The sequence below is a fragment of the Palaemon carinicauda genome, chromosome 11 (assembly GCF_036898095.1).
Source record: "Palaemon carinicauda isolate YSFRI2023 chromosome 11, ASM3689809v2, whole genome shotgun sequence".
NCBI classification, from domain to species: domain Eukaryota; kingdom Metazoa; phylum Arthropoda; class Malacostraca; order Decapoda; family Palaemonidae; genus Palaemon; species Palaemon carinicauda.
In genome coordinates this window covers 19,569,642-19,593,571 of record NC_090735.1, presented here as the reverse complement: position 1 = coordinate 19,593,571, position 23,930 = coordinate 19,569,642, and the positions used below count along the sequence as shown (strand labels likewise).

Below are 23,930 nucleotides of genomic sequence, written 5' to 3'. Positions count from 1 at the left end.
TTTTAGGACAAGTAGCAGTTGGTTGCTGGAAGATGTTACCCATGAGTAAATCTAGGAGGAACGTGTGAGTGACTGGCCACTTCTTATCTCATTCTCCCCTTTCTTTGGGTTCAGCATCAGAGGAACTCTGTAAGCTGACCTCCTCTGACTGTAGGTGAATACCATGCCCTTTGTTCATCCTAATATATGTTGATATTAATATTATTATTATTTTTATTACTTGCTAAGCTACAACCCTAGTTGGAAAAGCAAGATGCTATAAGCCCAGGGGCCCCAACAGAGAAAATAGCCCAGTGAGGAAAGGAAACAAGGAAAAATAAAATATTTTAAGAACAGTAACTTTTAGATAAATATTTCTTATATAAACTATAAAAACTTTAACAAAACAAGAGGAAGACAAATGAGATAGAATAGTGTGCCTGAGTGTACCCTCAAGCAAGAGAACTCTAACCCAAGAAAGTGGAAGACTATGGTACAGAGGCTATGGCACTACCCAAGACTAGAGAACAAAAGTTTGATTTTGGAGTGTCCTTCTCCTAGAAGACTGCTTACCATAGCTAAAGAGAGTCTCTTCTACCCTTAGCAAGAGGAAAGTAGTCACTGGACTATTACAGTGCAGTAGTTAACCCCTTGGGTGAAGAAGAATTGTTTGGTAATCTCAGTGTTGTCAGGTGTATGAGGACAGAGGAGAATCGGTAAAGAATAGGCCAGACTATTCGGTGTATGTGTAGGAAAATGGAAAGTGAACAGTGACTACAGAGAAGGATCCAATGTAATACTGTCTGGCCAGTCAAAAGACTCAATAACTCTCTAGCGGTAGTATCTCATCCTCCAACCGAGTTGGAGTCGGGCAATGTTTAGGCGAAGTGAGGAGCTTAGCTCCAAAATTACACTTACCTTGGCAAGTCACATTGTTAAATTCTATGCTAGTACCGATTGCCCAGGCCATCATTCTTTAGGATCACAAAATGTCAGGGTTCCCTCTAAACAGCCCATGCGTAGTACAGAGGGACAGTCTCCAGCCATTTGGTTATATGAGCTTCCACCCACCTTGAGGCAAGTCTCCTATGTAAAGAGCGTAAGGTTTGTATCTAGTGTCGGAACAAATGTCAAATTTTGAATTGTTTGTATTTTTCCGAACTATACAAACCTGAAGCTCTTTACATTTACTGGCCCTGCCATCACCTTCCCCCAGAAGTTCTGTTGTAATTGCAAAGTGACTGTTGTTTACTAGTGCTCATGTGGTTGGGTTGGTTGGTCTACCCCACTACCTACCTCTGCTAACTAGCAGAGGGTAGTTACACTTCGTAAAAGCTTTAACGTCTGGTTTCAAAATAATACTCTTATGTAAAGAGCTTCAGATTTGTATAGTTAGGAAAAATATAAGTTATTCCAAATTTGTCATTTTACCTTTTATGTGTGATAAGAATATAAGGAACTAGATGGAGCTTTTGTTTAAAGGGAGCTTTAGCTAGATATTTTAATAGATTAATTGTAAATATTATTAAAAATGTTTCAATGTTCTTTTGCAGGCATATGCTGCAGGATGCAATATGGTCATCTTAGCCAGCAATTATCAACGTGTACAAGTCATTCCTGGCGTGTGCCATGACAATATCCAGATTTCATGTGTGGATTGTTCGACAGACACTGGCAAGATTGCAGCGGCATATGGAAAACTTGTTTGCATATTTGAACCCACACCACTAACTAGCCAAACAAATGGACATGTAAGTATGAATTAATTAAAAATAATGGTAATAGTATGTATTTAAGATTCTGAATGCTTTTTTTTTTTTCCTTACGCAACACAAAAAAACCACCATTCTTTAATAATGAGATTAATTCAGCACTGGCTGGGAACGGTTGTTAGAATTGTTTAACGTGTGATTAAACAACTGGTGGAGAAGTCCCTCCCCCTATCACCAGTTTGAAACTCTCACTTTTGATTGTGTCACTAACAAGTAAGGATGTATTGTCAGCTCTTAACAAACTTTTAATTTTATTTTTCTTTGGCAGGAAGTAAATGCATTTTAGGTTTGTGGAATCGAAGTTAAGCAAGATTTTTGTAATTACTGGAAAAAGGGTGGATGGTGCATCTGGTTTTCGAGTAATCCAGCTGTAGAGCCACACTCCTTTTCTGTGTCTTCTAGTGACCATTATTGTTTGTAGTCATTCCCATGTGCCGAATGAAGGTTGTGGCCTTTTGTGCAGTGGCATTTGTATGCCATGAAGGGAAAGAAGTGAGCTAAGCCTTCGCTGGTGTCTGTTTAAGCAACATCCAAGAAGGCACCAAAGAAGTCTTTTGTTGCTTCCGTCTACTCAATGGATGCACTTTTTGCCATTACCTCTGGTTTAGTGCCCGGGGGAATATATATCAGGAACAAGAAGCCTTTAGATCTGCTTCGATGAGCTTTTCAGGTTACAGTGGTGTATGGAGTACCCCCAATAATTGCCTCACACCTTTGAAAGTTGGAAGCTCTTCGCCTGTCCCTGTGCAGACTGATGACGAAGAGTTTAACTTGAGAAAGTGTAGAGCCTGTATACTTTCTGTTCTCCAGTTGATGGAGGAGCTTTGGCAGCCCCCATCACCCTTCCTTCCAGGATGGAGGATTCCCACTCCTCCCCCTTCCAGCAAGAATTCATTTAAGCTGTTGAAAGGATGGCCCATTTCCCCTACCTTGATTCATAGAAGGTGAGTATGATGTGCTACTCTTGCTGTCTCTGCTGTGATTCATGCCAATGATTTTCCTCCCATTGCTGTTGGCCTTCCCTGTCTTTCTACAGCCTTTTGGTATGGAATAGACCTATTTGTAGAAGGTGCTGAATCTCCAGAACGTCCTGCGACAGCTTCGACCCTGGTTGGATGTGAGGGTGCTCTGAGTTTGACTGCTCATAGGACACAGGACTGGCACATTGTCGACAGAGGCAGACAACCCTGAGCCGGAGTGTTCCTTTGTGAAAATCTGTGTGCAATTGGCAGGGAAAGGCAATTGGTACCTCATTCAGGGAGAATCTGTCATTGATCAGCACTTTGGTGCTCCTCAAAGCTCGAGGCCTTCCTTGGAGTTGCCTTGGTTGGATCTTGTTGATTTGGCCGTGGATCTAGTTGATAATCAGATCTGGGAATCTGAGAACTCACTTGAGTCCAGTTGGTCAAATAAGATCCTGCCCCTCCTGCCACCCCTACTCTTGAGGCAGCGAAGGTTTTATATGCATGAGAACGCTGTACCAGCCCCTTTGCAGGTTGCCCTGTTGGTCTGTCCACTGACAGGTGCAAATCGGAGAGGCTCGAGACGTAAGGCATGTCTTCCTCAACCTCTGAGTCCACAGCCATTGAGTTTCATGCTGTTTCCTAGCTCGACAAGTGGTCAGGAGCAATAACGCATTTTGCAAAGACAATGTGGTTATTGACCCCAGAGTCTAATGGGAAGGCTGTGAATTTCCTAGCTCACCAATCAGCAACCCTGTGGGCTATCTGGTTTTTGAAAGGGCAGAATCCTTTGGTTTCAAGGTACCAGGTATCAGGTAAGCCTCATGAAGTTGGGGATATAGACCCCATCTAAGCTTTTAGGAGAAACCTGTCAATAGAACAAGTATTGAAGGCCTTTTATTTACGGGAGTACAGAATACATACAAGTCGTTTGGTATCTTTGTGTTTAGTCCAGTGGTGGCTGCTCAAGTAGTTGTGTAACCAGCCCACCTTCCACATGTGACAGGAAGTATCTTGTCTATGGTAACATGTAGATGCAACTGTGGAATGTATTGTAGAATTACTGGCTCCTCTTCATTTTTCTGTCCTCTCGAAGAAACAGGTGTCAAGACATTATGTGATGAATCGGACCTGATGCTGCTAAGTTACACTTCCGAGCTCTTTTCTTTATCCTTGAAATATTGCCCCATCGTCCCTGAATGAGAAGGAAGATAGTGGAATCTATACCAACTCATTGATCATCATATAGGTATATTTTTACAAATTGATATCCCCTTCAGGAGAAGAGTTTCTTTATTTGACTGAGTACCTGTCTCCATATATTGGCCATGTCCTATCAGTCTTCTCATTCATATGAAGGACAGTTAGGAAAGTTGCTGAAGTCACCGCTTTAAAGTAATTTATATTTGTTCCAACATGGAGTACTTACCTCGAACTACTTTCTTAGGAGTATCTCGGATCTCCTCCCAACCGACCAGAATTTTGTGTAGTTTACCCTACTCCCGTTTTCTATGCGGGGTAACCTCTGGCGGAGTGATACGCGCCACGAGGCGACCCGGGGTCAGAGAGCTATCTTGCTCAGGTCTCGAGTTCCAGTAAGTTTTCTGGTCACGTCGTGACAACATTTCGACTCGCTCTCCTTACCCAGTGCGACCCTTTGTGTCCCACGCGGTTCCCACGTGGTCCCCTTGTGTTCATACCTTATCCTACCTTTCCCTCTGTGTTCCTGTGTCGTTTTGGTGCTTTATTGGTTCGTTATGGAGCATCCCCACCGTTGCCCCGGGCCTATGGCTGGTAAATCTTGTGGGGCCTTTCTTTCCAAGCCGGAAATCGACCCCCACTCTTTGTGTTCATCGTGTAGGGGCAGTGTGTGTTCCCTACAGCCACGTGTCCGGAGTGTGAATCCTGGAACGAAATTCAGTGGGTGCGCTACGGCACCAAAAAGAAGAAGGCTACCAAGAGATCGTCGAAGGAGTCGAGCATTGCCTTGCCTCTTGCTTCGCCCGCCTTCCCCTACCCAGAGTAAGGGACGAGGTAAGTCTGTTGCGGGGAAGCTGCCCATTGCTCTTTCCCAGGAGTCTGTGATGTCTGTTGGTGGGGATGTTGTGTCGGCTCAGGCAAGTGGGGGGCCTGAAGGAGGGACGGGAGTGTGTTCGGGAGACGAGGTCCTGGTGCCAGCAGGGCCCGTCTCTACAACGATCCTATGTGGGGGAAGCCCGCTACAGCCTCTTATCCCCCCTTCTTGGATCTGCGTTTTAGGTACGTCAGCGGCCGGGGGAGACTCCGAGAAGGAAGGTTCACCGAGTTCGGACCCCCTCGCGTGGGCGCCGCCCGCCCTTCAGGTCGCCCATGAGACTGGAAGAGGAGTTCGACACCTGGTTTGTCCGCAGGAAAGTGCCTCGCTCTCCCAAGGTGCGTTGGCAATGCTCCCACCCATCTTTCTCCAACCTTCTTTGCCAGCGGACCGGCAATAAGATCCACCAGCAACTCGGGACGCCTCGGACGATTCAGCGCGTTCCTTCCAGTCATTGGTCTCCTCTTTTGGATCGTACTCTTTCTCCTTGGAGGATGAAGGTCCGAGGGACTCGTGGAGGAGACGAGAGAGGTCTTGCAGGAAGAGGTCCCGTTCCCGATCACGCCACGCCAGGAGACATTCCAGATACCTCAGGAGGAAGCACAGGAGGAGCCGCGCGTCCAAAGGCGAATGGGTGCGCGTCACCATCCCCCACAGCCACCTCCTAGGAGCTTCAGCAGCCCCAAGTACCTCTGGCTGGCTCCCTAGAGCTCCTTCACCATCTTCGCGGTACGTCTCCTCCAGCAGACCCGATCATCGACGGAGGTCATCGCAACAGGTCTCGGTTGACAGGCATAAGCCCACGAAGGTTCCGATTTCATCCGCCCAGCGGAGAGTTGCCCCTTTGGACTGGCAGGCTTGTCCCGGCCTCCGGTTCTTCGATGGCCCGCCCTGAACAAAGGAACCAACCAGCCAGCACGAGGAAGCGCGCAGCTCCATGGGTCTCCGCAGGAGCTCCATCCGTCCAGCGGAGGCAGCCGCTGGCTTGACCCGGCAGCATGGCATCCATACCCGGTACCACGACAGCTCCATTCAAGCTTCGTGGTCAACCGCTGGTATACCAGGGTACTCACACCCCACGGATTCCCCGGAAGGGGGTAGACCCATGACGGCTACCTCCGTCCCGGCGGCTCCATCCGTGATGGAGCCAGCCGTGCCATCGTCCCGGCCAGCCCCATCCAAGCATCGGAGGCGGCTGCTGACATAGCAGGGTACTTACACCCCACGGATTTCCCCGGGAGGGGGTAGACCCATGACGGCTACCCCCATCCCGACAGCTCCATCCATGACGGAGGCAAAGTGGCTTTCCCCCCTAGCGGGTCGAACAGGGCTCTTACCGCTCCAGTGCCTGCCTCTGTGGCTGCTGGAGAGGCCCTCGCATCTTTGCCCAGTGTTTCTTTGGCTCCGTCCGCCCGTCGGATGTAGACGTTGGCACACGTAATCTTTACCTTGCCTTGCCCAGCAAGTCACCGGCTCCATCCGTCCAGCGGAGGTAGCCGCTGGCTCGGCCCGGCAGCATGGCATCCATACCCGTTGCCACGTCAGCCCCAGCCAAGCATCGGAGGCAGCCGCTGGCATATCAGGCTACTTACACCCCACGGATTTCCCTGGGAGGGGGTAGACCCGTGACGGCTACCTCCGTCCCAGCGGCTCCATCCGTGATGGAGGAAGCCGCTCCTATAGACAAGTCCTGGCTCTGATCCGTCACCACCACAGATTAGACGAGCCTAAACCGTCATCAGGGCAGGATTGGCTCTCAGGTTTGGGGAGGATGGTGGATAACCCCGGCCAGCGGAAACTATCCTTGGCCCTAGCGCGGGACGTGGCACTAGGCATGGAGCTCGTCAATAAATACGTTGAGGGGACATTAGAACTCCCGAAGAGCCCAAGGGTCCTTCAGGCTCCTGCCGGGACTGAGGACCCAGAAGAAATTCCATGTTCCAGACGGGCTTCATGCAGGTCCCCGCTCGTTGGAAGAAGCCTTTGCAACATTAAACCAGGGCAGTGCAGATGACAGATCTCTCACTGCACCAGTAGTTTTCTCTCAAGCAGTGGCCTCCATGATGGAGGACACCTCGCGAGACATAGTCAATGTGACCTACTGGCTGGACTAGGTGGCGTGCACCCTGGAAGGGTTCCAGCTATCTCTCAACCTGTCAGTACCAGGGAATCAGGCCCTTCTACAAGAACTCATTCGATTGGAAGGGAACGCAATGAAGTCCCTTACCTTCCAGTCCCTAACCCAGTCAGCAAACTGGGTGTTAAGGAGGAAGGACAAGGTCCTTTCAGGATCTCTCGTAGACTTCCCGAACGAGAAACAAAGTTTCGGAGGAATGCGCCGGTGTGAGGTGAGACCGTGTTCCCCCTGCAGGCAGTAGCAGAAACTATGGAGAGAGTGGGCAAAATTATGGTCTCGGGAGCCCAGGCTGTCAGTGGCAAGACGTCCTCCCCGTAGGAGACTATCAGCGGACGTGGCCAACCCACCTACGGTACCATTTCCTGGCAGCATCCCCGCGGTCCTCCCGCAGGAGCGGTGCCCCAGCCCAGTCCTCCTTTAGGCAAAATACGCCGGCTCAAGGAGTGCTAGCAACCTTGAGGGAAGGGGATTTCATGATGTCCCTGGATCATCAAGGACGACCTTTTCAGGTCCCCATGCATCCCTCCAGCAGGAAGTTCCTCAGGGTGAAGTGGGGATTCCAGTCTCTGCAGTTCAGGACTCTCTGCTTCGGACTGTCAACGGCTCCTCAGGTGTTCACGAGGGTGGTCACTGTAGTATCAGCCTGGGCCCACAAGCAGGGCATCAGGCTGATCCAGTACCTAGACGACTGGTTGCTGCTTTCAGCCTCAGAGACAGTCTTTAAGGAGCAAGGAGCAAAGCTATTGCAGTTCTGCAGGGAACTAGGGATCACCATCAACTTGGGAAAGTCCCAGTTAGACCCCACCACCAGGATAACGTACCTAGGGATCGTCCTGGACTCCCAATTAGGAGGGCATTCCCCTCTCAAGAGAGGCTGAGCAACCTGGATCAAGTTATTCGACCATTCCGGACAGGTGCGCTAATGAGAGCCAAGGACTGGCAGAGGCTCGTGGGCCACCTGGTCTCGTGGGAGAAGTTGGTTCCTCAGGGGAGGCTCAAGCTGAGACCAGTCCAATGGAAACTGAAGGACCTTTGGCCACCAGGAGCCCCGGACTCCAGAAACATGTTCCTCTGGTGATCCAACAGGGCGAACACCCTTGAGGGTATACCATTCGCGTCCGTTCCTCCAGAGGTGTTGCTCTTCACAGACGTATCAAAGGAGGGGTGGGTAGCCCATCTGCTCGAGGAAACAGCAGAGAGGAAGTGGTCCCCGGAGGAGAAGACCCTTCACATAAACATGCTAAAGCTACTAGCAGGCCAAAAAGCCCTCGCTAGGTTCGCCCATCGTCTCCGTGGAAACACGGTAGAACTCGGGTGCGACAACGCTACCGTGGTGGCATACGTAAAGAAGCAAGGAGGTGAGATCAAGGGGGGTTGTGCAACCTCACGTCTCAAATACTGGAATGGGCTGAAAAGGAACTCATCAGCTTCACAGCCAGGTTCATTCCGGGAAAAGGAACGTTCTAGCCGACGGCCTCGGCAGGACAGGGCAAGTAGTGGGGTCGAAGTGGTCCCTACACCCACAGATAGCCCAGAAGGTCCTCTAGAGGTGGAGCTCACCAGTGATAGACCTTTAAGCCACGGGGCTCAACGAACAGTTCCCCGTGTACTGTTCTCTGGTGCCAGACCCAGCAGCAGAGTTCGAAGACGACTCCCAACGCTCGTGGGACGGATGCGACGTATATGCCTTTCCTCCCTTCAGGATTCTCAGGCAGGCTCTCAACAGGATCAGGCAGCCAAGAGATACATGGTTGATTTTGTTAGTGCCCTGGTGGCCGGAGAGAGTGGTTCGCGGACCTACAAGACCTGGCTATCCTTCCTCCGTGGCTTCTGCCGGTAAGAGAAGATCGGCCACACCAGCCCCACTTCCAAAGGGTTTCACGAAAACCCCCAGTGCCTTCAGCTACACGCGTGGAGGTTATCGGGCGTCTACTAAGGAAGGAAGGATACTCTAAGAGGACAGCCTTGAGGATGTCCGGTTATCTTAGGAAATCCTCGGTCAAGGTTTACCAGGTCGAGTGGGCCACATTTGTGAAGTGGTATGTGGTTCAGAACCTGAGGCCCCTGGATGCATCGGTCCACAGGATTGCAAGGAGCTCACCCTCAAGACGGTCTTCCTGTTAGCCCTTGCGTCGGCAAAAAGAGTAAGTGAGATTCATGGGCTGTCTTACGAGGTCTCCCACTCGAAGGGGTGGCGAGAAGCTACTTTCAGGTTCTTGCCTACCTTCGTAGCCAAAACTCAGAACCCAGCTGTTTGGGACCCTAGGTTTGAAGGGTTCTCAGTGCCAGCAATCCTGCGTTCAGACACCCGAGGGACTTGCTACTGTGCCCAGTCAGAGCGGTACGTAAGTACCTAGAGAGAACGGCCAGACTTCGCCCCGAGACCAAGAGTCTGTTCGTCTCCTCAGGACTAGTAAAGAAGCCAGTCTCTAAGAATACGATCTCCTTCTGGCTGCGGCAGGTAATCATGAGAGCCTACGACAGTTCGGGGGTCTCTCTTCCGGGAAAGCCTAGACCCCATGACATTAGGGGCCTGAGTACTTCGTTGGCCTTCGAGAGGAACATGGCAGTGGACCAGATCCTGAGAGCAGGCACGTGGTCAAGGCAGTCCACCTTTACGGCTCACTACCTAAAGGAGGGTTCGAGAAATCCTTGGACGGGTTCTCTCTTTGTCCTGTCATTTCTGGGGTCCAAAAGATTTAAGGTGTAGCTCCGGGGTACATGACCCTTGAGTCCTTCACCTTCCATGGGATACACTGTCAGTGAAATAATACGTCTCTGAGGATTTTTACAGAGGTGAGGTACTTAGACACTAAGATAGTTATTTGCGTAGTTTTTCCCTAATTTCCCGTTTTTATTTTTGGGTCGGCAGAACCTAGCCTCCTTTCTAGGTTCCTTTTTTCCCTTCGTAATCGGTCTCTAGGTCCGTAAGGCCCCTCCCACCTCCTAAAGTATAAGTCTCCTAAGAAAGTAGTTCAAGGTAAGTACTCCGTGTTGGAACAAATCACAAATTTTAAGTAATTTGTATTTTTCCTAACAGTACTTACCTCGAACTACTTTCGGGTTATGGCCCGCCCATCCTGCCCCGAGTGCCTTACAGGACTTCATAGAAACCTATCTGCCAAAACTTACTGGAGCTCGAGACCTGAGCAAGCATGCTCTCTGACCCCGGGTCGCCTCGTGGCGCGTATCACTCTGCCAGAGGTTACCCCGCTTAGAAAACAGGAGTAGGGTAAACTACACAAAATTCTGGTCGGTTGGGAGGAGATCCCAGATACTGTACTCCTAAGAAAGTAGTTCGAGGTAAGTACTGTTAGGAAAAATACAAATTACTTAAAATTTGTGATTTTTGATAGCTATACAAACCTGAGACTTTTAACTAAACTTCCCTCATCAACTACCCCTCTCAGTCCTATGTTGAAGTGTCAAAAGTGAAGCTGTCAGACTGGGGAGGGGCCAGGGCTTCTTGTCCGTACCGTGCACTAGTTACTTGACCATTTGTTAAACATTTCTTACCGTCTCCAGCTTGCGCTAAAACTATCTCATTTTAAGGATGCAGGTATGTATAGGTAGGAAAAACGCAAATTACCTTTTATGTTTGTGATATCTCACTTCTTTAGAGTGCTATTCTCTTGATTGATTTGAATTAAGCCTTTAATAGAAAGTAATTCTTTTATGAATGATTATCTTACAATTTGACAATATTCTACTATTGTTTTCTTCTATCTTTCCAGAGACTGGATTATCGATGGATTCAGACTGGTGTTATTGAAGCAGAAAACTACATAAACACAATGTCATGGAACTTAGAAGGTACTCGCCTTCTCACTGCTGGAGATGTCTTACAAATGTGGGCATCTCCTCTTGCTAAGATGGCTGGAGATGATGGTGAGTATTGAGTACCTTCATATGTAAATTTTGTATGTTGTACAGGAAAGACGTACTTAATATAAGTGGCACCCCAGTATGGGGCTGGGGTGTATCCCAATAGGGAAATTGAGTTGCTTTTTTTATTTGAACTTTGTCTATTCTTTATAAAAGTAAAGGTAAAAACATAGAAATTGATCCTACAGTTATAATGTTAGGATGGTAAAAATTTGTATGGTTACCCTTTTTGCCAATGGGTTTTAACTACCATTATTTTTATTATGTGCTGTATATATGTATATACCTGTATTGAGTATTTATTTATTTATTTTGATAGATAAATGTTTGTTGAATGGACATATTGTATGGTTGAGTAATCACTGTACTTATAACATGAAGTTTCTTCGATAATACTGAGCATTTCAAATTTTGTTATGTAGGCTCTGGACCAGTGACATTTGATTTGGAATGTGATAGCAGTGATGATCCTGAACCTACTTGGACCTGTGTTTGGCGATGTGTCACGGCATCACCGACTGTATTCTTAACCTTTTCTCCAGATGGCACACTATTTGCCACTGCAGCCGCTAATGACCGTTTAGTCAAGATTTGGTATGATAATAAACATGGTAAGTATTGTGTTATTGTGCATTTTTTGTTACGGAAACTGTTTTTTGCAGATTACAAACCTGTTACAATATTTTATATCTTCTTACCAATGTAGATGGAAGGATGATATAAAATTGCAGTTTAGAAATTAAGGAAAAACAGTTAGCCAATGGTTAAGTGTAGGATAGCTGAATAATCATTAGCAATTAAAATATAGGGAAAAGTTACTCTTCCTTTATCTACAGCTACATAGGAGTAGAAATGACCAATGCTAGAGGTAATTTCTTAAATAATGATATGCCCTGATTGTTTGTTTGAAAAATTTCAATTTTACATCATAAAAGTATTTGAGATTGCAATAAAACAGCTTGCAATAAGTTAGCAGTCTACATCTGCCATAAGCTATCTAAATGAGGTCATGCATACAACCAACACTGCCAGAATCATGAGATGGAATATGGTGGCTGTAATGATGGCCTCTAAATTCACTCCTAAACAGTGGGAAACTCATTGGACATTGTAATTGGATTCTTTAGAGGCTAAAATTTTTATTGTCTTGACTAAAACAGAAAGTATATAATGTGTAAAGAGATGCCTGCTATATCCTAGCTAATATTTGACTCTTACATCTAGCTAACATTTCATGTATTGTAACGAGTAATTTACCTCTTCATTCAACAACTGTAACAAGTTGCAATGGCATTTGTAACTGGATTTTATCATAGAAACATTAAGATTTTTATTTTAGGATTTACCTTGCCATTGTATTTGATGAATTAGGAGCTGAATAGAATTACGATGTAAATACAGGTAATGTCAGAAAATTAAAGATTTTATCGTGTCTGTAGTGTTAGCACCTACTCGACCTTCTGATGGTTCTGGAACTGCGAGTGACTGTACAAGATCATCAGTCAGTTATAGTTACATTTATCTGCCTCATCCGAGTGCTGTGAAAGGTTTCACATGGAGAGCTACAAGCAAGTATATGCCAAAGTAAGTAATTAATTTTTTACTTTTTTTTTTTAATAATACTGTACTTGATAACTTATTATGAGAGCTGATACAACCTACTTGTATTACAGCTCTATTTATGATTTGAAGAAGGGATTATTTAGGTTTTTTTAGTTGACTCATTATTTTAGTAATGATTATTGTGTGAGTAGTCTTTAAAAAAGCTAGTTTAGTTGATGGTTGACCATGTTTTATTAGCACTTCTCAAAGATTCTGCATATTTTAGGTCTTAATGGATGATTCTTCCTCCAAAAATACAAACCTTTGTCTTTTAATTAGAGATTGATTCAAGTACAGCTGGAACTCTGCAGTTAAAACTTATAATGAGGTGTCAGCAGTAGCCAGTAATTACCAGCCAATGGCAGGGAAACCCCTCTCTCCATTGCCTGTACATTGATCAGTCATTTCAATTCTGGCTGCTGATTAACACAGACATGCTATCAGTATCTCTGGGTAGGCTTAGCAAATCCTTAGGCGACCCTGCCCTGAAGTTTTAGGAAAATACGGCACTTTCATGAGCAACATGGAGGTAGATCTTCATACTTTGTGCCCTCCCTGCAAGGGTCAGAAGTGAGGAATGTAGAGAGTGGTTATCCTCCTAGTGGCAAGTGTATGGCAGGAGGCAGAAGGCGGTGGCTAAGTGTGAATATTCTCTGTCGGAGGTTAAAGAAATTGGCTAGACCTCTTCCTTCAATCCAAGATACTCTGCCGTCTGACCCTTCCCCATCAGACACTTGGAGAAACAATACTTGGAAGAGTGGTAGCAAATTAACATCTGGGCAAGTCTCAAGGCCAGGAGACAAACCTGTTTCCCCTAACAAAACAGGAGTCTCTTAAAGTTTCAGATATGGTTCCAGTTGATGACTGCTTTGCTTTTGGAATTCCCTAGGGCCTCAGGGTACTCACTCCAATAAAGGCTAGCCCTAATGCTTGATTCCTCAGAGGAACAAGTTCTTCTTCCCATATGTCACACCACTTTGCACTTGAGTGTGCTCTTCTGAGGTGCGCGATCCCTGGATTGGGAGCCCCCTAATGATTGTTTTGTCTCGATCTGGGGATTGTGACAAATCTAGAGAAATCTAGTCTCTCTCAAAAGCAAAGAATGATATACCTGGGCATGGACATATATAGTAACAGGGAAAGTTTATCTTCCTCAAGATAGAGTAACTCAATTCAGGAAAGTAGCTCATCCTTTCCTTCATCGGGAATAGTTACTAGTACAACAATAGCAACAGCTACTAAGTCACTTGACATCATTAGAGATACTTGTTCCTCATGGTCGTCTCCAGCTACGATTGTTACAAATGTGTCTAGAGGGACACTGGTTGCAAACCACAGGATCTCCTCTGGCCTTGGTACCAATCGAGCCCGGCACCAAACTCGACGTGCTTTGGTGGCTAGACGAGGAGAACCAGTTTCGGGGGTCTTCCCTAGAGTGTCCCCCGTCTCCCTCCAGATCTTTTTACAGACACTTCAAAGAGATTGGAAATGGTAAAGTGCTTTGTAGACTGCCTTCAACTCCAGAACATTGATATAAAGAGACTTTTCCTCATGTGACCATTGTTATGAACAAGTCTCTTCATATCAATGTTCTGGAGTTGAAAGCAGTCTGCATAGCTCTTCAGCATTTACAGTCTCTTTTGATCAGTCACTCAGTAGCATTGATAAAGGACAATGCAACTATAGTGGCATATCTCAGGCAGCACATACTCTCTGGTAAAAAGCCCGTTGGTGCACGAATAGGCAGTCCATAACGCTGTAGTTTTCTCAGCCTGATTTATTCCCAGAAAAAGGAATGTCATAGCAGACACTTTGAGTCGGAATGGTCAGAATAGTCTTTACATCCCCAGGCATTGGTAAAACCCCTGACTTTATGGGGTTCCCTGACAATAGTCATGTTAGCTACAAGCCTCAACAGAAAGCTGCCAGTCTACTGCTCACCAGTACCAGACCCGGTAGCAGCGCTCAAGGACGCGTTCTAGTATCCTTGGGACAACCTCGATGTGTATGCTTTTCCATTCTTTTATCTTCCTGAAGGATTATGAACAAGGTTTTTTCATCCCAAAACCTAAAGTTGACTGTAGTAGCTCTGAAATGGCTTCAAGCAGAATGGTACCTGGACCTTCTGCTTCTACTAGTGGATAGTCCGGTAGAGCTTCCTCTGTGGCACAACCTGCTCCATCAGCCTCACGTTTAGTGATTCCACAACTCAGTTGAATCCCTATCACTCACAGGTAGAGGTTATATAGCACCTCTTGCAAGAGAGAGGCTTTTCGAGTGAGATAGCACGAGGCGTGTCACTATGTCTCTGAAAATCCTCTACTGATGTGTATCAAAGTGGCCCATCTTCTGTGGTTGGTGATGTCAAAGGAATACTTCTTTTGGACCCTGTATTCCATTAGTAGCAGACTTTTTAGTTTACATGTAGCTTACCAACGAAAGGGAAGACACCTCTCGGTTTCAGTGGTAAATGGGTATCGTTCAGTCCTGAGCCAGGTACTGAGACTGAGTGAAGTGGATATTTCCTCTTTGTTGGAATTATCTGTACTTATCATGAGTATGAAGTAGTCGTGTCCTTCCGATGAAATTTGACTTCCATCTTGGGATGTTACCAAGGTCTTGAAGTCTTTGAAGAGAGCTCCTTATTAACTGTTGAGGTGAGCCTTAGATAGAGACCTTGCCCTGCTTGCCTTAGCTACAATGAAGTGGGTAAGTGAATTACACAGACTCCTGTACTTGTTCTCTCAATTTAAGCTCTGGAAACAGGGCTTTTTATCTTTAGTTCCTGACTTCATAGGGAAAACTCAAAATCAGTCAATCCTGGATTTCAGGTTTTCCTCCTTTCAAAGTTTTCGCTTAGGGAAGTAACTGATGATCTGGATGAGTTACAGCACTTTGGTGTCCTGTAAGGGATCAAAGGTGCTTCCATAAAATAACCCAGGTTGCCAAACCCAGGTTACAAAAGCCATTTGTAAACACTGGTATAGTAAAAATCTGCCAAAAATACCATCTCCTTTTGGTTGTAGCACTATTAATTGAGCATTATGCCCTAGATCCCCTTGCAAATCAGGACAAGTTAAGGTGCATTCTCATTAGGTCAGAGGAGTTGGGACTACTTTTGCCTTTAATAAAAATCTTTCAGTGGTACAGATTGTAGACACTTGAGTATGAAAGAGTCAGACCACCTTTACTGCACTTTGTTTGCGGGAATATACTCGCAGGTCTTTAGACACACTTTCAATCGGGCATCACGTCCAAGACAGCGGTTACAACATAATTCTAGGTAGAGATTGAGAGGGTCTGCCCTTTTCCTCTCTTCTTCCCCTCCCTTGTGGTATAACTGTTTGAATCCTATGTAGCTGGACAAATGTAGATATAGGTAAGCATCAACTTTTAGCAAGCAGCTTTTCTATTGAGCTTAAATAGAAGTGTTCTTTCCACCATCCTCCTTACAAGGGTGGAGATGGATATGTACAGTCAAATCCATCAAATTGTTTATGCCTTACTTGACTGACTTACTAGTTTAAGAAGGGATGTGATTTTGCAACAGCCTTGGTTGCTTGGGCCATGAACATGATAATACTTTCGACCCTGGTTCACGAGAGGTCTAGGATGTTATTCTCCACACCTTTGCAATATATGGATTTTAGCTAGCCAGGTTGGTAATGTAGACTTTCTCCCACCCAAGGATGAGTCTCCTATTAAAGGTCGAAGGTTTTTATTTGTGTAGGAACAATTCACAAATTTTAAAGTAAATTTTATTTTTCCCAACTATGAACCCAAGTCCTTTAACTCTATTTCCTGCAATCATATCCCCTGAAAGTCCCAGAGTCAATCAAAGTAACTTCATTGTACCGGTAATAGTGGGCGGGAGTTCCCTGTTAATTATACATTAATGCTGACACCTTGCTATAAGTTTTAATTGTTAAGTTCCAGATGTGTTTCTTGAGTTTTGTCGAGTTCCAGATGTGTTTGAATCAATCTCCTATTAAATGACACATGTTTGTATAGTTAGGAAAATTGCTAATTACCCTTAGAATGTGTAACATTTTAGCAGCTAGATTTTTGCATTGTCTTTTATTTATTGCTCTTCTCATTATCAGTTTGATACTAACTCTCTCTCTATGGCTTTTCAATAACTTAGTCCACTTTTCATCTTATCTGAATATATTAGCAATGTTGTGGAATGATTCTTTGGAAGCCTCTGAAATTATGCATAAATCTGTGCTGAGTTTTTAGACTAGTGACATGTTAGATGTGTACACTATTATGTGTGTTTTGAAAAATGAGAAAGTTAATGTTTTACAGATAAGTTCTTTATATTTTGTTTTAAATCATGACAGGTGGAGCCATGCTCAGAATTGTACTGTTCTCTCAGGATATGTTAAACAAGGTCTATTGAAAAAGAGCTTGTCTCTATAGATTTGTGTTGAAAGTTTTGCACAGTACAATAATATATATACTATGTATTATATGTCTATATTTGACTCTGAATAAAAAGATTTGAAGTCTTAAGAAATGTAATTATAGAAATGAAAAAAGTCTGGTCTTTTTCTTAGGTTCCTTTACAGACTAGCATTCTTGTTTAGCATACAGTACCTTTTTAGAACTTTTATACACTTACGGGATTTCATTCTGAAACTGAATTGTTTTGTTCATGTTCCATATTAATTCTTAGCAGCTCAAAGACATCTTTAGATAAATGTTTGCTATAATCATCTTAATAAGTTTGTCTTTCACTTCATGGTAACTCATACTTTCTTACCTTATTTTCCAGAGGGAGTGTCAGCAACATGCTTGTGACATCATGTAGAGACAACATAAGTCGTGTATGGGTAGAGACTGTGTTACCTGATGATGGCCTAGTTTCTTTACACCATCTTGATCCAATAGCTGCCCAGAATCCTAGATTTCGAACTCATCGTCACAAGCATCGTTTCATGCAGAGACTTAAACATATGAAGTAATTTTATCTTTTTGTTTTTACTTCACCAAAATCTCATTTCACATCACCTATACCATTTAAAAATTTGGAATCATCTATTTTGAAGTGATAGCTACTAGGGAATGCTGCACTCTGATTTGAATCTTAATGTTCTAGCATCTTGTAGGGCTGTCATAAAACAATAATGTAAAGTCACATGGAAAACTTCATTTTTTTTCTGAAAGTCTGCCACTTTGGTTGAATCTGCCTTTATATTTTTTATTTTCTGCTAGGATTTTACCAGGTGTGAAAAAGCTTCTATAAATGATCATTTTAAAAAATTAATCCTTTGGCAATCCCATCCGTGACAAATTTCAGATGGCCTCGTTTATTGCAAGTTGTTTTACAGTGAGCAGTGACGTCGTGCCTCAACCTATTGATGTGGACATTTTGTAGCGTAATTAGGAAAGGAATCAAGTTAGAAAGAAACTGAAAATTGCATTAAAAAACTAAATAAATTCTCAGAGGATTGATAATTTTGTAAATGCTGAATATGTTTTACTGTTTATTAACAATGGGTAGACCTATCTTGCTCACACTTACCATAAAATCTTGTCTTGTAATTTTGTATCCTATGTTTTTGGGGGTAATTGGTGAACTCCCTTCACTATTCATTAATAGTTTTATTTTTTTATGTAATTTTAATGAACTGTGCATCGTGGTCCTACTTACCATACAAAAGTATAATTAAGATCGCAAAGTAATATGACAGTACATGGTTAATTAATCACAGTTATTTTCACACTCATCATTAAAACCCTGAAGTGTATCATGTCAAATTTCCATAGGTGATTTATTTTTAATGATCTTCAGATCTTGAGATTTAAGAATATGCTCACTACTTTTACTACTACTACTACTACTACTATTATTATTATTAGCATCAATAGCTAAGCTACAAACCTATTTGGGAAAGTAGACTACTACAAGCCCGAGGGCTCCACAAAGGAAAGTAGCCCAGTGAGAAAAGGAAATTTGAAATAAATATCCTGTAAAGGAGAAGTAATGAATAAAAACATGAGATATCCTGAGATTAATAACATCTTGTATAAACTATGTAGAGAGGCTTATATCAAGCTGTTCAACATAAACACATTTGCTGCAGGTTTGAACTTCTGAAGTCAATAAAACTCTTAGGATTTATAAATTTCACTTAGTCTCTCTTGTCTTATTGTAATACGTAAAACATTAGTATGGTAGTGAAAAGTAATGGTGAGTATATTAATTGATCTAAACCAGAGTTATCTTATAATTGATCTAGACTAGAATTTATTTTTCAAGTCTTAACATGTACCCCAAGCATTTCACAGTGTTAGGTTATTATGTATTACAGTATTATATGATACTTCATAGTTTTAAGTAGCTTCTTCAGGTGTCGAAACCTGATCTATTCAAGACCTATATTGTGTTTTCACTTCTGGCTCCAAACAATGTCCCTCACATTTTAGCATTATTACTTTGTGAATTTTAGTTTTGTCTGCCCCTTTTCAACTCCTCCTCCATAGATTTTCAACCTTTTATTTGTTTTGAGAAGTAGAAATATATCTCTCTTGGAATGATTTACTTAGTATTCTTTGTTTTGAGAAGTAGAAATATATCTCTCTTGGAATGATTTACTTAGTTTTCTTGGGGTAAGCTTGAAAAGTATAGATATTCTGTCATTTTTCAGGGCTTGTTTCCAGCTGAGAAGACCACCTGGCAAAGGTGGTGGACCTGTACTAATGGGAAATTTGGGGAGTTTAGGTTCAGAGCCCCTACCAACTATCCCTTCATCATACTCAGTGCATGATTTTCACATGTATGGTATCCATGCTACAGGAATAACACCAGGTACTTTATTCTCAAGTCTTATTCTTGTTTAATTAAACTTCTTGGTCTTCTGTACAAAACAAATTATCCTCAAGGTTTTATGTATGTATGGATGATTCCATCGATCGTTATTGCTCATGATGTGGGTGTTATGTTGCCCATCTTGTATTTGTGACTCTTCCACCTGGCTTCACCAACATTACAGCCCTCTTAATTTCTTGTCACCTGCTGACTTCAGTGCTGGTTTTTTTTCCAAATGATTTATTTTGCATTATTATAGTCACGCCTTACAGAGTTGGAGCAGCGTACGCAAAAGTGGGCTTCCAGATTTCCTCTTCCATACTTGTCTTTTTAGGAATATGTTTATTGAAATTCAGCAGTTTCAAAATGGTCAGCTATATGGAGAATTTTCCTTTTTAATAGTTATAAAAAATAAAAGAGGAAAATTCCCTATTCACATCTTCCATGTTCTAACTTTGTGATATTATTGCGTGCCAGGGATCTTTCACAAGCACCGTCAATTAATGTTTTCAAGCCTCTTTAATCAAAATTACACACAATAAATGTTATCAATTAACCTTTGGTAGGATTCTTATAATCCAATGTGTCTTTGACAAGATTAGATTAAGAATTTTGAGGGGATGGTAGAATCAGGATAAGATAAAATACAAAAATTTTAGATCAAATCATTGTGTTGGTAAGATTAAATTTTCTTATCTACTTCTTATGTCATGATGAAATAATTCTTAAAGCAAATATGATACTTTTAGAAAAATGAGCTATTACTTTCTTGACTATACACAGTCTTCAAAAGTGTACCTTTCAAACTAGATAGACATTGATTTCTTCAAAGACAGTATATGAAGAGGCTTAACAAATCCTTAAATTGAATTTCTTTTAACCAAGAAATGGGTAAAGAGGTTAATTGTAGAATGATGATCAGGATGAATAAGTAATACTGTATTTAGGGGATAGGTGAGAATTCTAAGATCTCAAATTGTTTTATTATTTAACTTTTCCATCATTGAGTGCCCCTTGCTGAGATACAAATACTGTGTTTATTTGGTCATAATCATTTTTATTATCTGTGATTGTTATTGCAATGACTCAAAATTTTGTGTGCTTTTACATTTTAATTGGAGTTGTCACGCTTTATATGATGTCCTCATGACTTCTTTTCTTCATTATTCTTTTATATGTTTCTGATTGCAATATTAATACAGTATTGTACTATATAGCTGGGAACTTATTTTTATGATTATTTTGACAATTTGTTCTGTATTTCTACCTTTTTATAAATAAGTTTCATTTTATTCTTATTAGGTTTCCAGTTCCATCTAGCAGCCTCAATCAATGCAGAAACAGATATCCCTCTAGTTCCGAGTCTCAGTGGAATAACAACTTGTGGAGATGCTGAACAAAATTTTGTCATCCACTGGTTGAATAATAAAGAGATGCACTTTACCTCAGAGGCTGAAAATATTCTACTAGAGGTAAGCTTATGGATCTTTTTGAGTCCTCTAGAGCAATTACCATGGAAATGTATATCGTCATCCCCTGTGTTTTTAGCTCTTAATTTTCTTAGCTAGCAACTTTATACTACTGACAGGTGTTTATTTGAAAACTGTTATCTCCCAAGCAAATGAGAAGCCCTGTAGGGTGTTAGTACCATTAGCACACCCTGTATGGTGTAATACAGCAATCAATAATGGGTATTTGAAATATCTCTGTCCCCCAGCTATACAGGGGGTCCTCGGGTTACGACGCTGATCCGTTCTTAAGACGCGGTGTAACCCAAATTTCCGTGTAAGTCGGAACACCATAAATATACGTACTGTACTGTACTGTAAAGTATTACTGTATACTGTGCTATAATAAAATGTATCAAATGACATAAAAACAATATTAGAAAAAGAGAAAACAATTCCTTACCACATGAATTAAAGTAAATATCAATAAAAAAAGAAAACAATTCCTTACCACATGAATTAAAGTAAATATCAATAAAAAAAGAAAACAATTCCTTACCACATGAATTAAAGTAAATATCAATAAAAAAAAAGAAAACAATTCCTTACCACATGAATTAAAGTAAATATCAATAAAAAAAAGAAAACAATTCCTTACCACATGAATTAAAGTAAATATCAATAAAAAAAAGAAAACAATTCCTTACCACATGAATTAAAGTAAATATCAATAAAAAAAGAAAACAATTCCTTACCACATGAATTAAAGTAAATATCAATAAAAAAAAAAGAAAACAATTCCTTACCACATGAATTAAAGTAAATATCAATAAAAAAAAAAGAGAACAATTCCTTACCTTATTCCTATGGTTGGCTTGCACACTGGAAGGGATGTTGCAAGGGACGGAGAGACTGGTTTATTGTGGAGAGGAAGGTGCAGAAGATGCTGGAGAAACTGGGGCAGGTGAATCAGGATTCTCTGGAAGTGAGACAGAAGATGCTGGAGAAGCTGGGGCAGGCGAGTCTGGAGGTGAAGAGCCTACAAGAGGTGGTGGAGAAGCTGGAGAAGCAGAGGCAGCTGAGGTTGATGGCAGAGGCTCTGTAGCAATAGAGGCAGCTGAGGTTGATGGTAGAGGCTCTGTTGCAGGCAAATCTGGAGTAGTAGAGGCAGCTGATGTAGAGGGTGCAGTTCTCTCTACTTTCTTAAAATACCGCTCCAGGTTAGACTGGACAGAGAGGATCCTCTTCTCATCCAAAATCTCCTTATAACACTGCAGTAAGTCCATGACACCTCTGGAAACCCTGGTGAACCTGTCCATGTTGGGATCTTGAGCCTCGAAAGTTGCCAATGCTTGTTGTATCTCGGCAAAACCTTTTGACAAGCCCTGCCTTGTGAAAGCCTTAGGGTCTGGGGTGGGGGCTTCTTCCTCTTCCTCTATGATCTGCTTCTCCAGTTGTATCAAGTCCCCAGCAGATAACTCCTCTCCATGAGATTCTAGCAGCTCCGTAACATCATCAACCTCCATCTCCAAATCGGTTTCCTTACTCAGGGCAACAATGTTCTTGATAACATGGTCAACTGTGTCCTCAAACCCATGAAAATCATTAACAAATTGAGGACATAGCTTCCTCCAAACACCATTCATGTTTGTAACCTTCACCTCCTCCCAGGAATCAGCAATGTTCTTAATAGCATCAAGGATGTTGTAGGACTTCCAAAAGTCCTTCAGAGTCAAGTCCTTCTTCGTTTCAGTTGCCTGTAATGCCATAGCAATTGTTCTTCGGAGGTAGTAGGCCTTGAATGAAGCAATCACTCCCTGGTCCATAGGCTGTAAAAGGGCCGTGGTATTAGGTGGAAGGTAAACCACCTTCACATTAGGGTGAAAGTCTCCCAGCTGGGCAGGGTGTCCAGGGGCATTGTCCAGCAATAGCAACACCTTAAAGGGGATACCCTTTTGGGCGCAATACCGCTCCACACTAGGTACAAAATGGTTGAAAAACCAGTCTTCAAACACTGCAAGTGTCACCCATGCCTTCTTATTTGCCTTCCAAATGACTGGGAGTTGACTCTTCCAAATTCCCTTGAGTGCCCTTGGATTTTCAGCCTGATAGACCAGCATGGGCTTCAGTTTGAAGTCGCCAGCAGCATTTCCCCCAAGAAGCAAAGTTAGCCTCTTCTTGCCTGCTTTATGACCGGGTGCTGACTTCTCCTCCTTTGCTATGTACGTGCGGTTAGGCATGCGCTTCCAGAATAAACCTGTCTCATCCGCATTGAACACCTGATAAGCAGAATAACCCCCCTCCCTAATTATCTCAGCCAACGCTTTAGGAAATTCACTTGCTGCTTTCTCATCCCCACTAGCAGCTTCACCTTGCACTTTAAGATTATGGTAATTGGCCCGAGCCTTAAATCGCATAAACCAACCCCTACTAGCCGAAAACTCTTCACTTTCACTTTCTCCCCCCCTTTCTTTTTTCAACGCTTCAAACAACCTTTTAGCCTTCTCTTGAATAACCATTAAGCTCACTGGAATACGCCGTTGATTTTGATCTTCCAACCAAAGCACTAATAACCTTTCCATTTCGATAATTAAACCACTACGCTGTTTCGTTATCACTGTTGCTTTCATTGGAGCAGATCCTTTTACGTGTTCAACAATGCTCTCCTTATCTTTAAGGATAGTAGCCACGGTCGAACGGCTAAGGCCAAGCGATCGGCCAATGTTCGTTGGCGTTTCACCGTTTTTAGACCGCTTAATAATGTCTAATTTCACTTCCATGGTGATGGCCTTCCTTTTCTTCGATGCACTACCATCAGAAGAATCTGCCTTGCGCTTTGGAGCCATAATGAAGGGCAAAAAGTTCAAAAAAACGATCAAACACGTGAGAGAAAGAACAGGCAATCACAACCAAAAATGGCGTATGAGTGGAACTGAGCGACGCCGTCTTCCTCGCCCACAACCACCGCAAAGCGTATTCATCCACCGCGCGCTAGAAACTAGTTCGCAATTGTTTACGTCGCTTACGACGCTAACGGTGTAAGACGGAACGACGCTTAATATTATTTTTATATTTTTATGGGGCGCGTTCGTAACGGCGAAACCGCGTAAGTCGGGACCGTCGTAACCCGAGGACCTACTACCCACTTTTTAGCACTATTTTACCAACATTCCCCCACTTCTTTTATGCCATCTTACTACTCACCCACTTTTAATATTTATGTCTTAAGGCAACTACAGAGTTTTCCCCACTAGCAC

At 43.0% G+C, this 23,930-nt stretch overlaps 1 protein-coding gene across 5 annotated transcripts in view; it reads left to right on the top strand.

The window, feature by feature from the left end:
- LOC137649990 (dmX-like protein 2) overlaps positions 1–23,930 on the top strand; it is a 232,196-nt gene that overhangs the window by 6,509 nt on the left and 201,757 nt on the right. For all 5 annotated transcript variants that reach the window (XM_068382995.1, XM_068382994.1, XM_068382993.1 and 2 more), the window contains exons 3-9: positions 1,533–1,730; positions 10,659–10,812; positions 11,232–11,420; positions 12,249–12,393; positions 17,189–17,374; positions 19,065–19,225; positions 20,528–20,697. In XM_068382995.1, the coding sequence (XP_068239096.1) occupies positions 1,533–1,730; positions 10,659–10,812; positions 11,232–11,420; positions 12,249–12,393; positions 17,189–17,374; positions 19,065–19,225; positions 20,528–20,697 (1,203 nt within the window). The remainder of the gene's footprint in view (positions 1–1,532; positions 1,731–10,658; positions 10,813–11,231; positions 11,421–12,248; positions 12,394–17,188; positions 17,375–19,064; positions 19,226–20,527; positions 20,698–23,930) is intronic.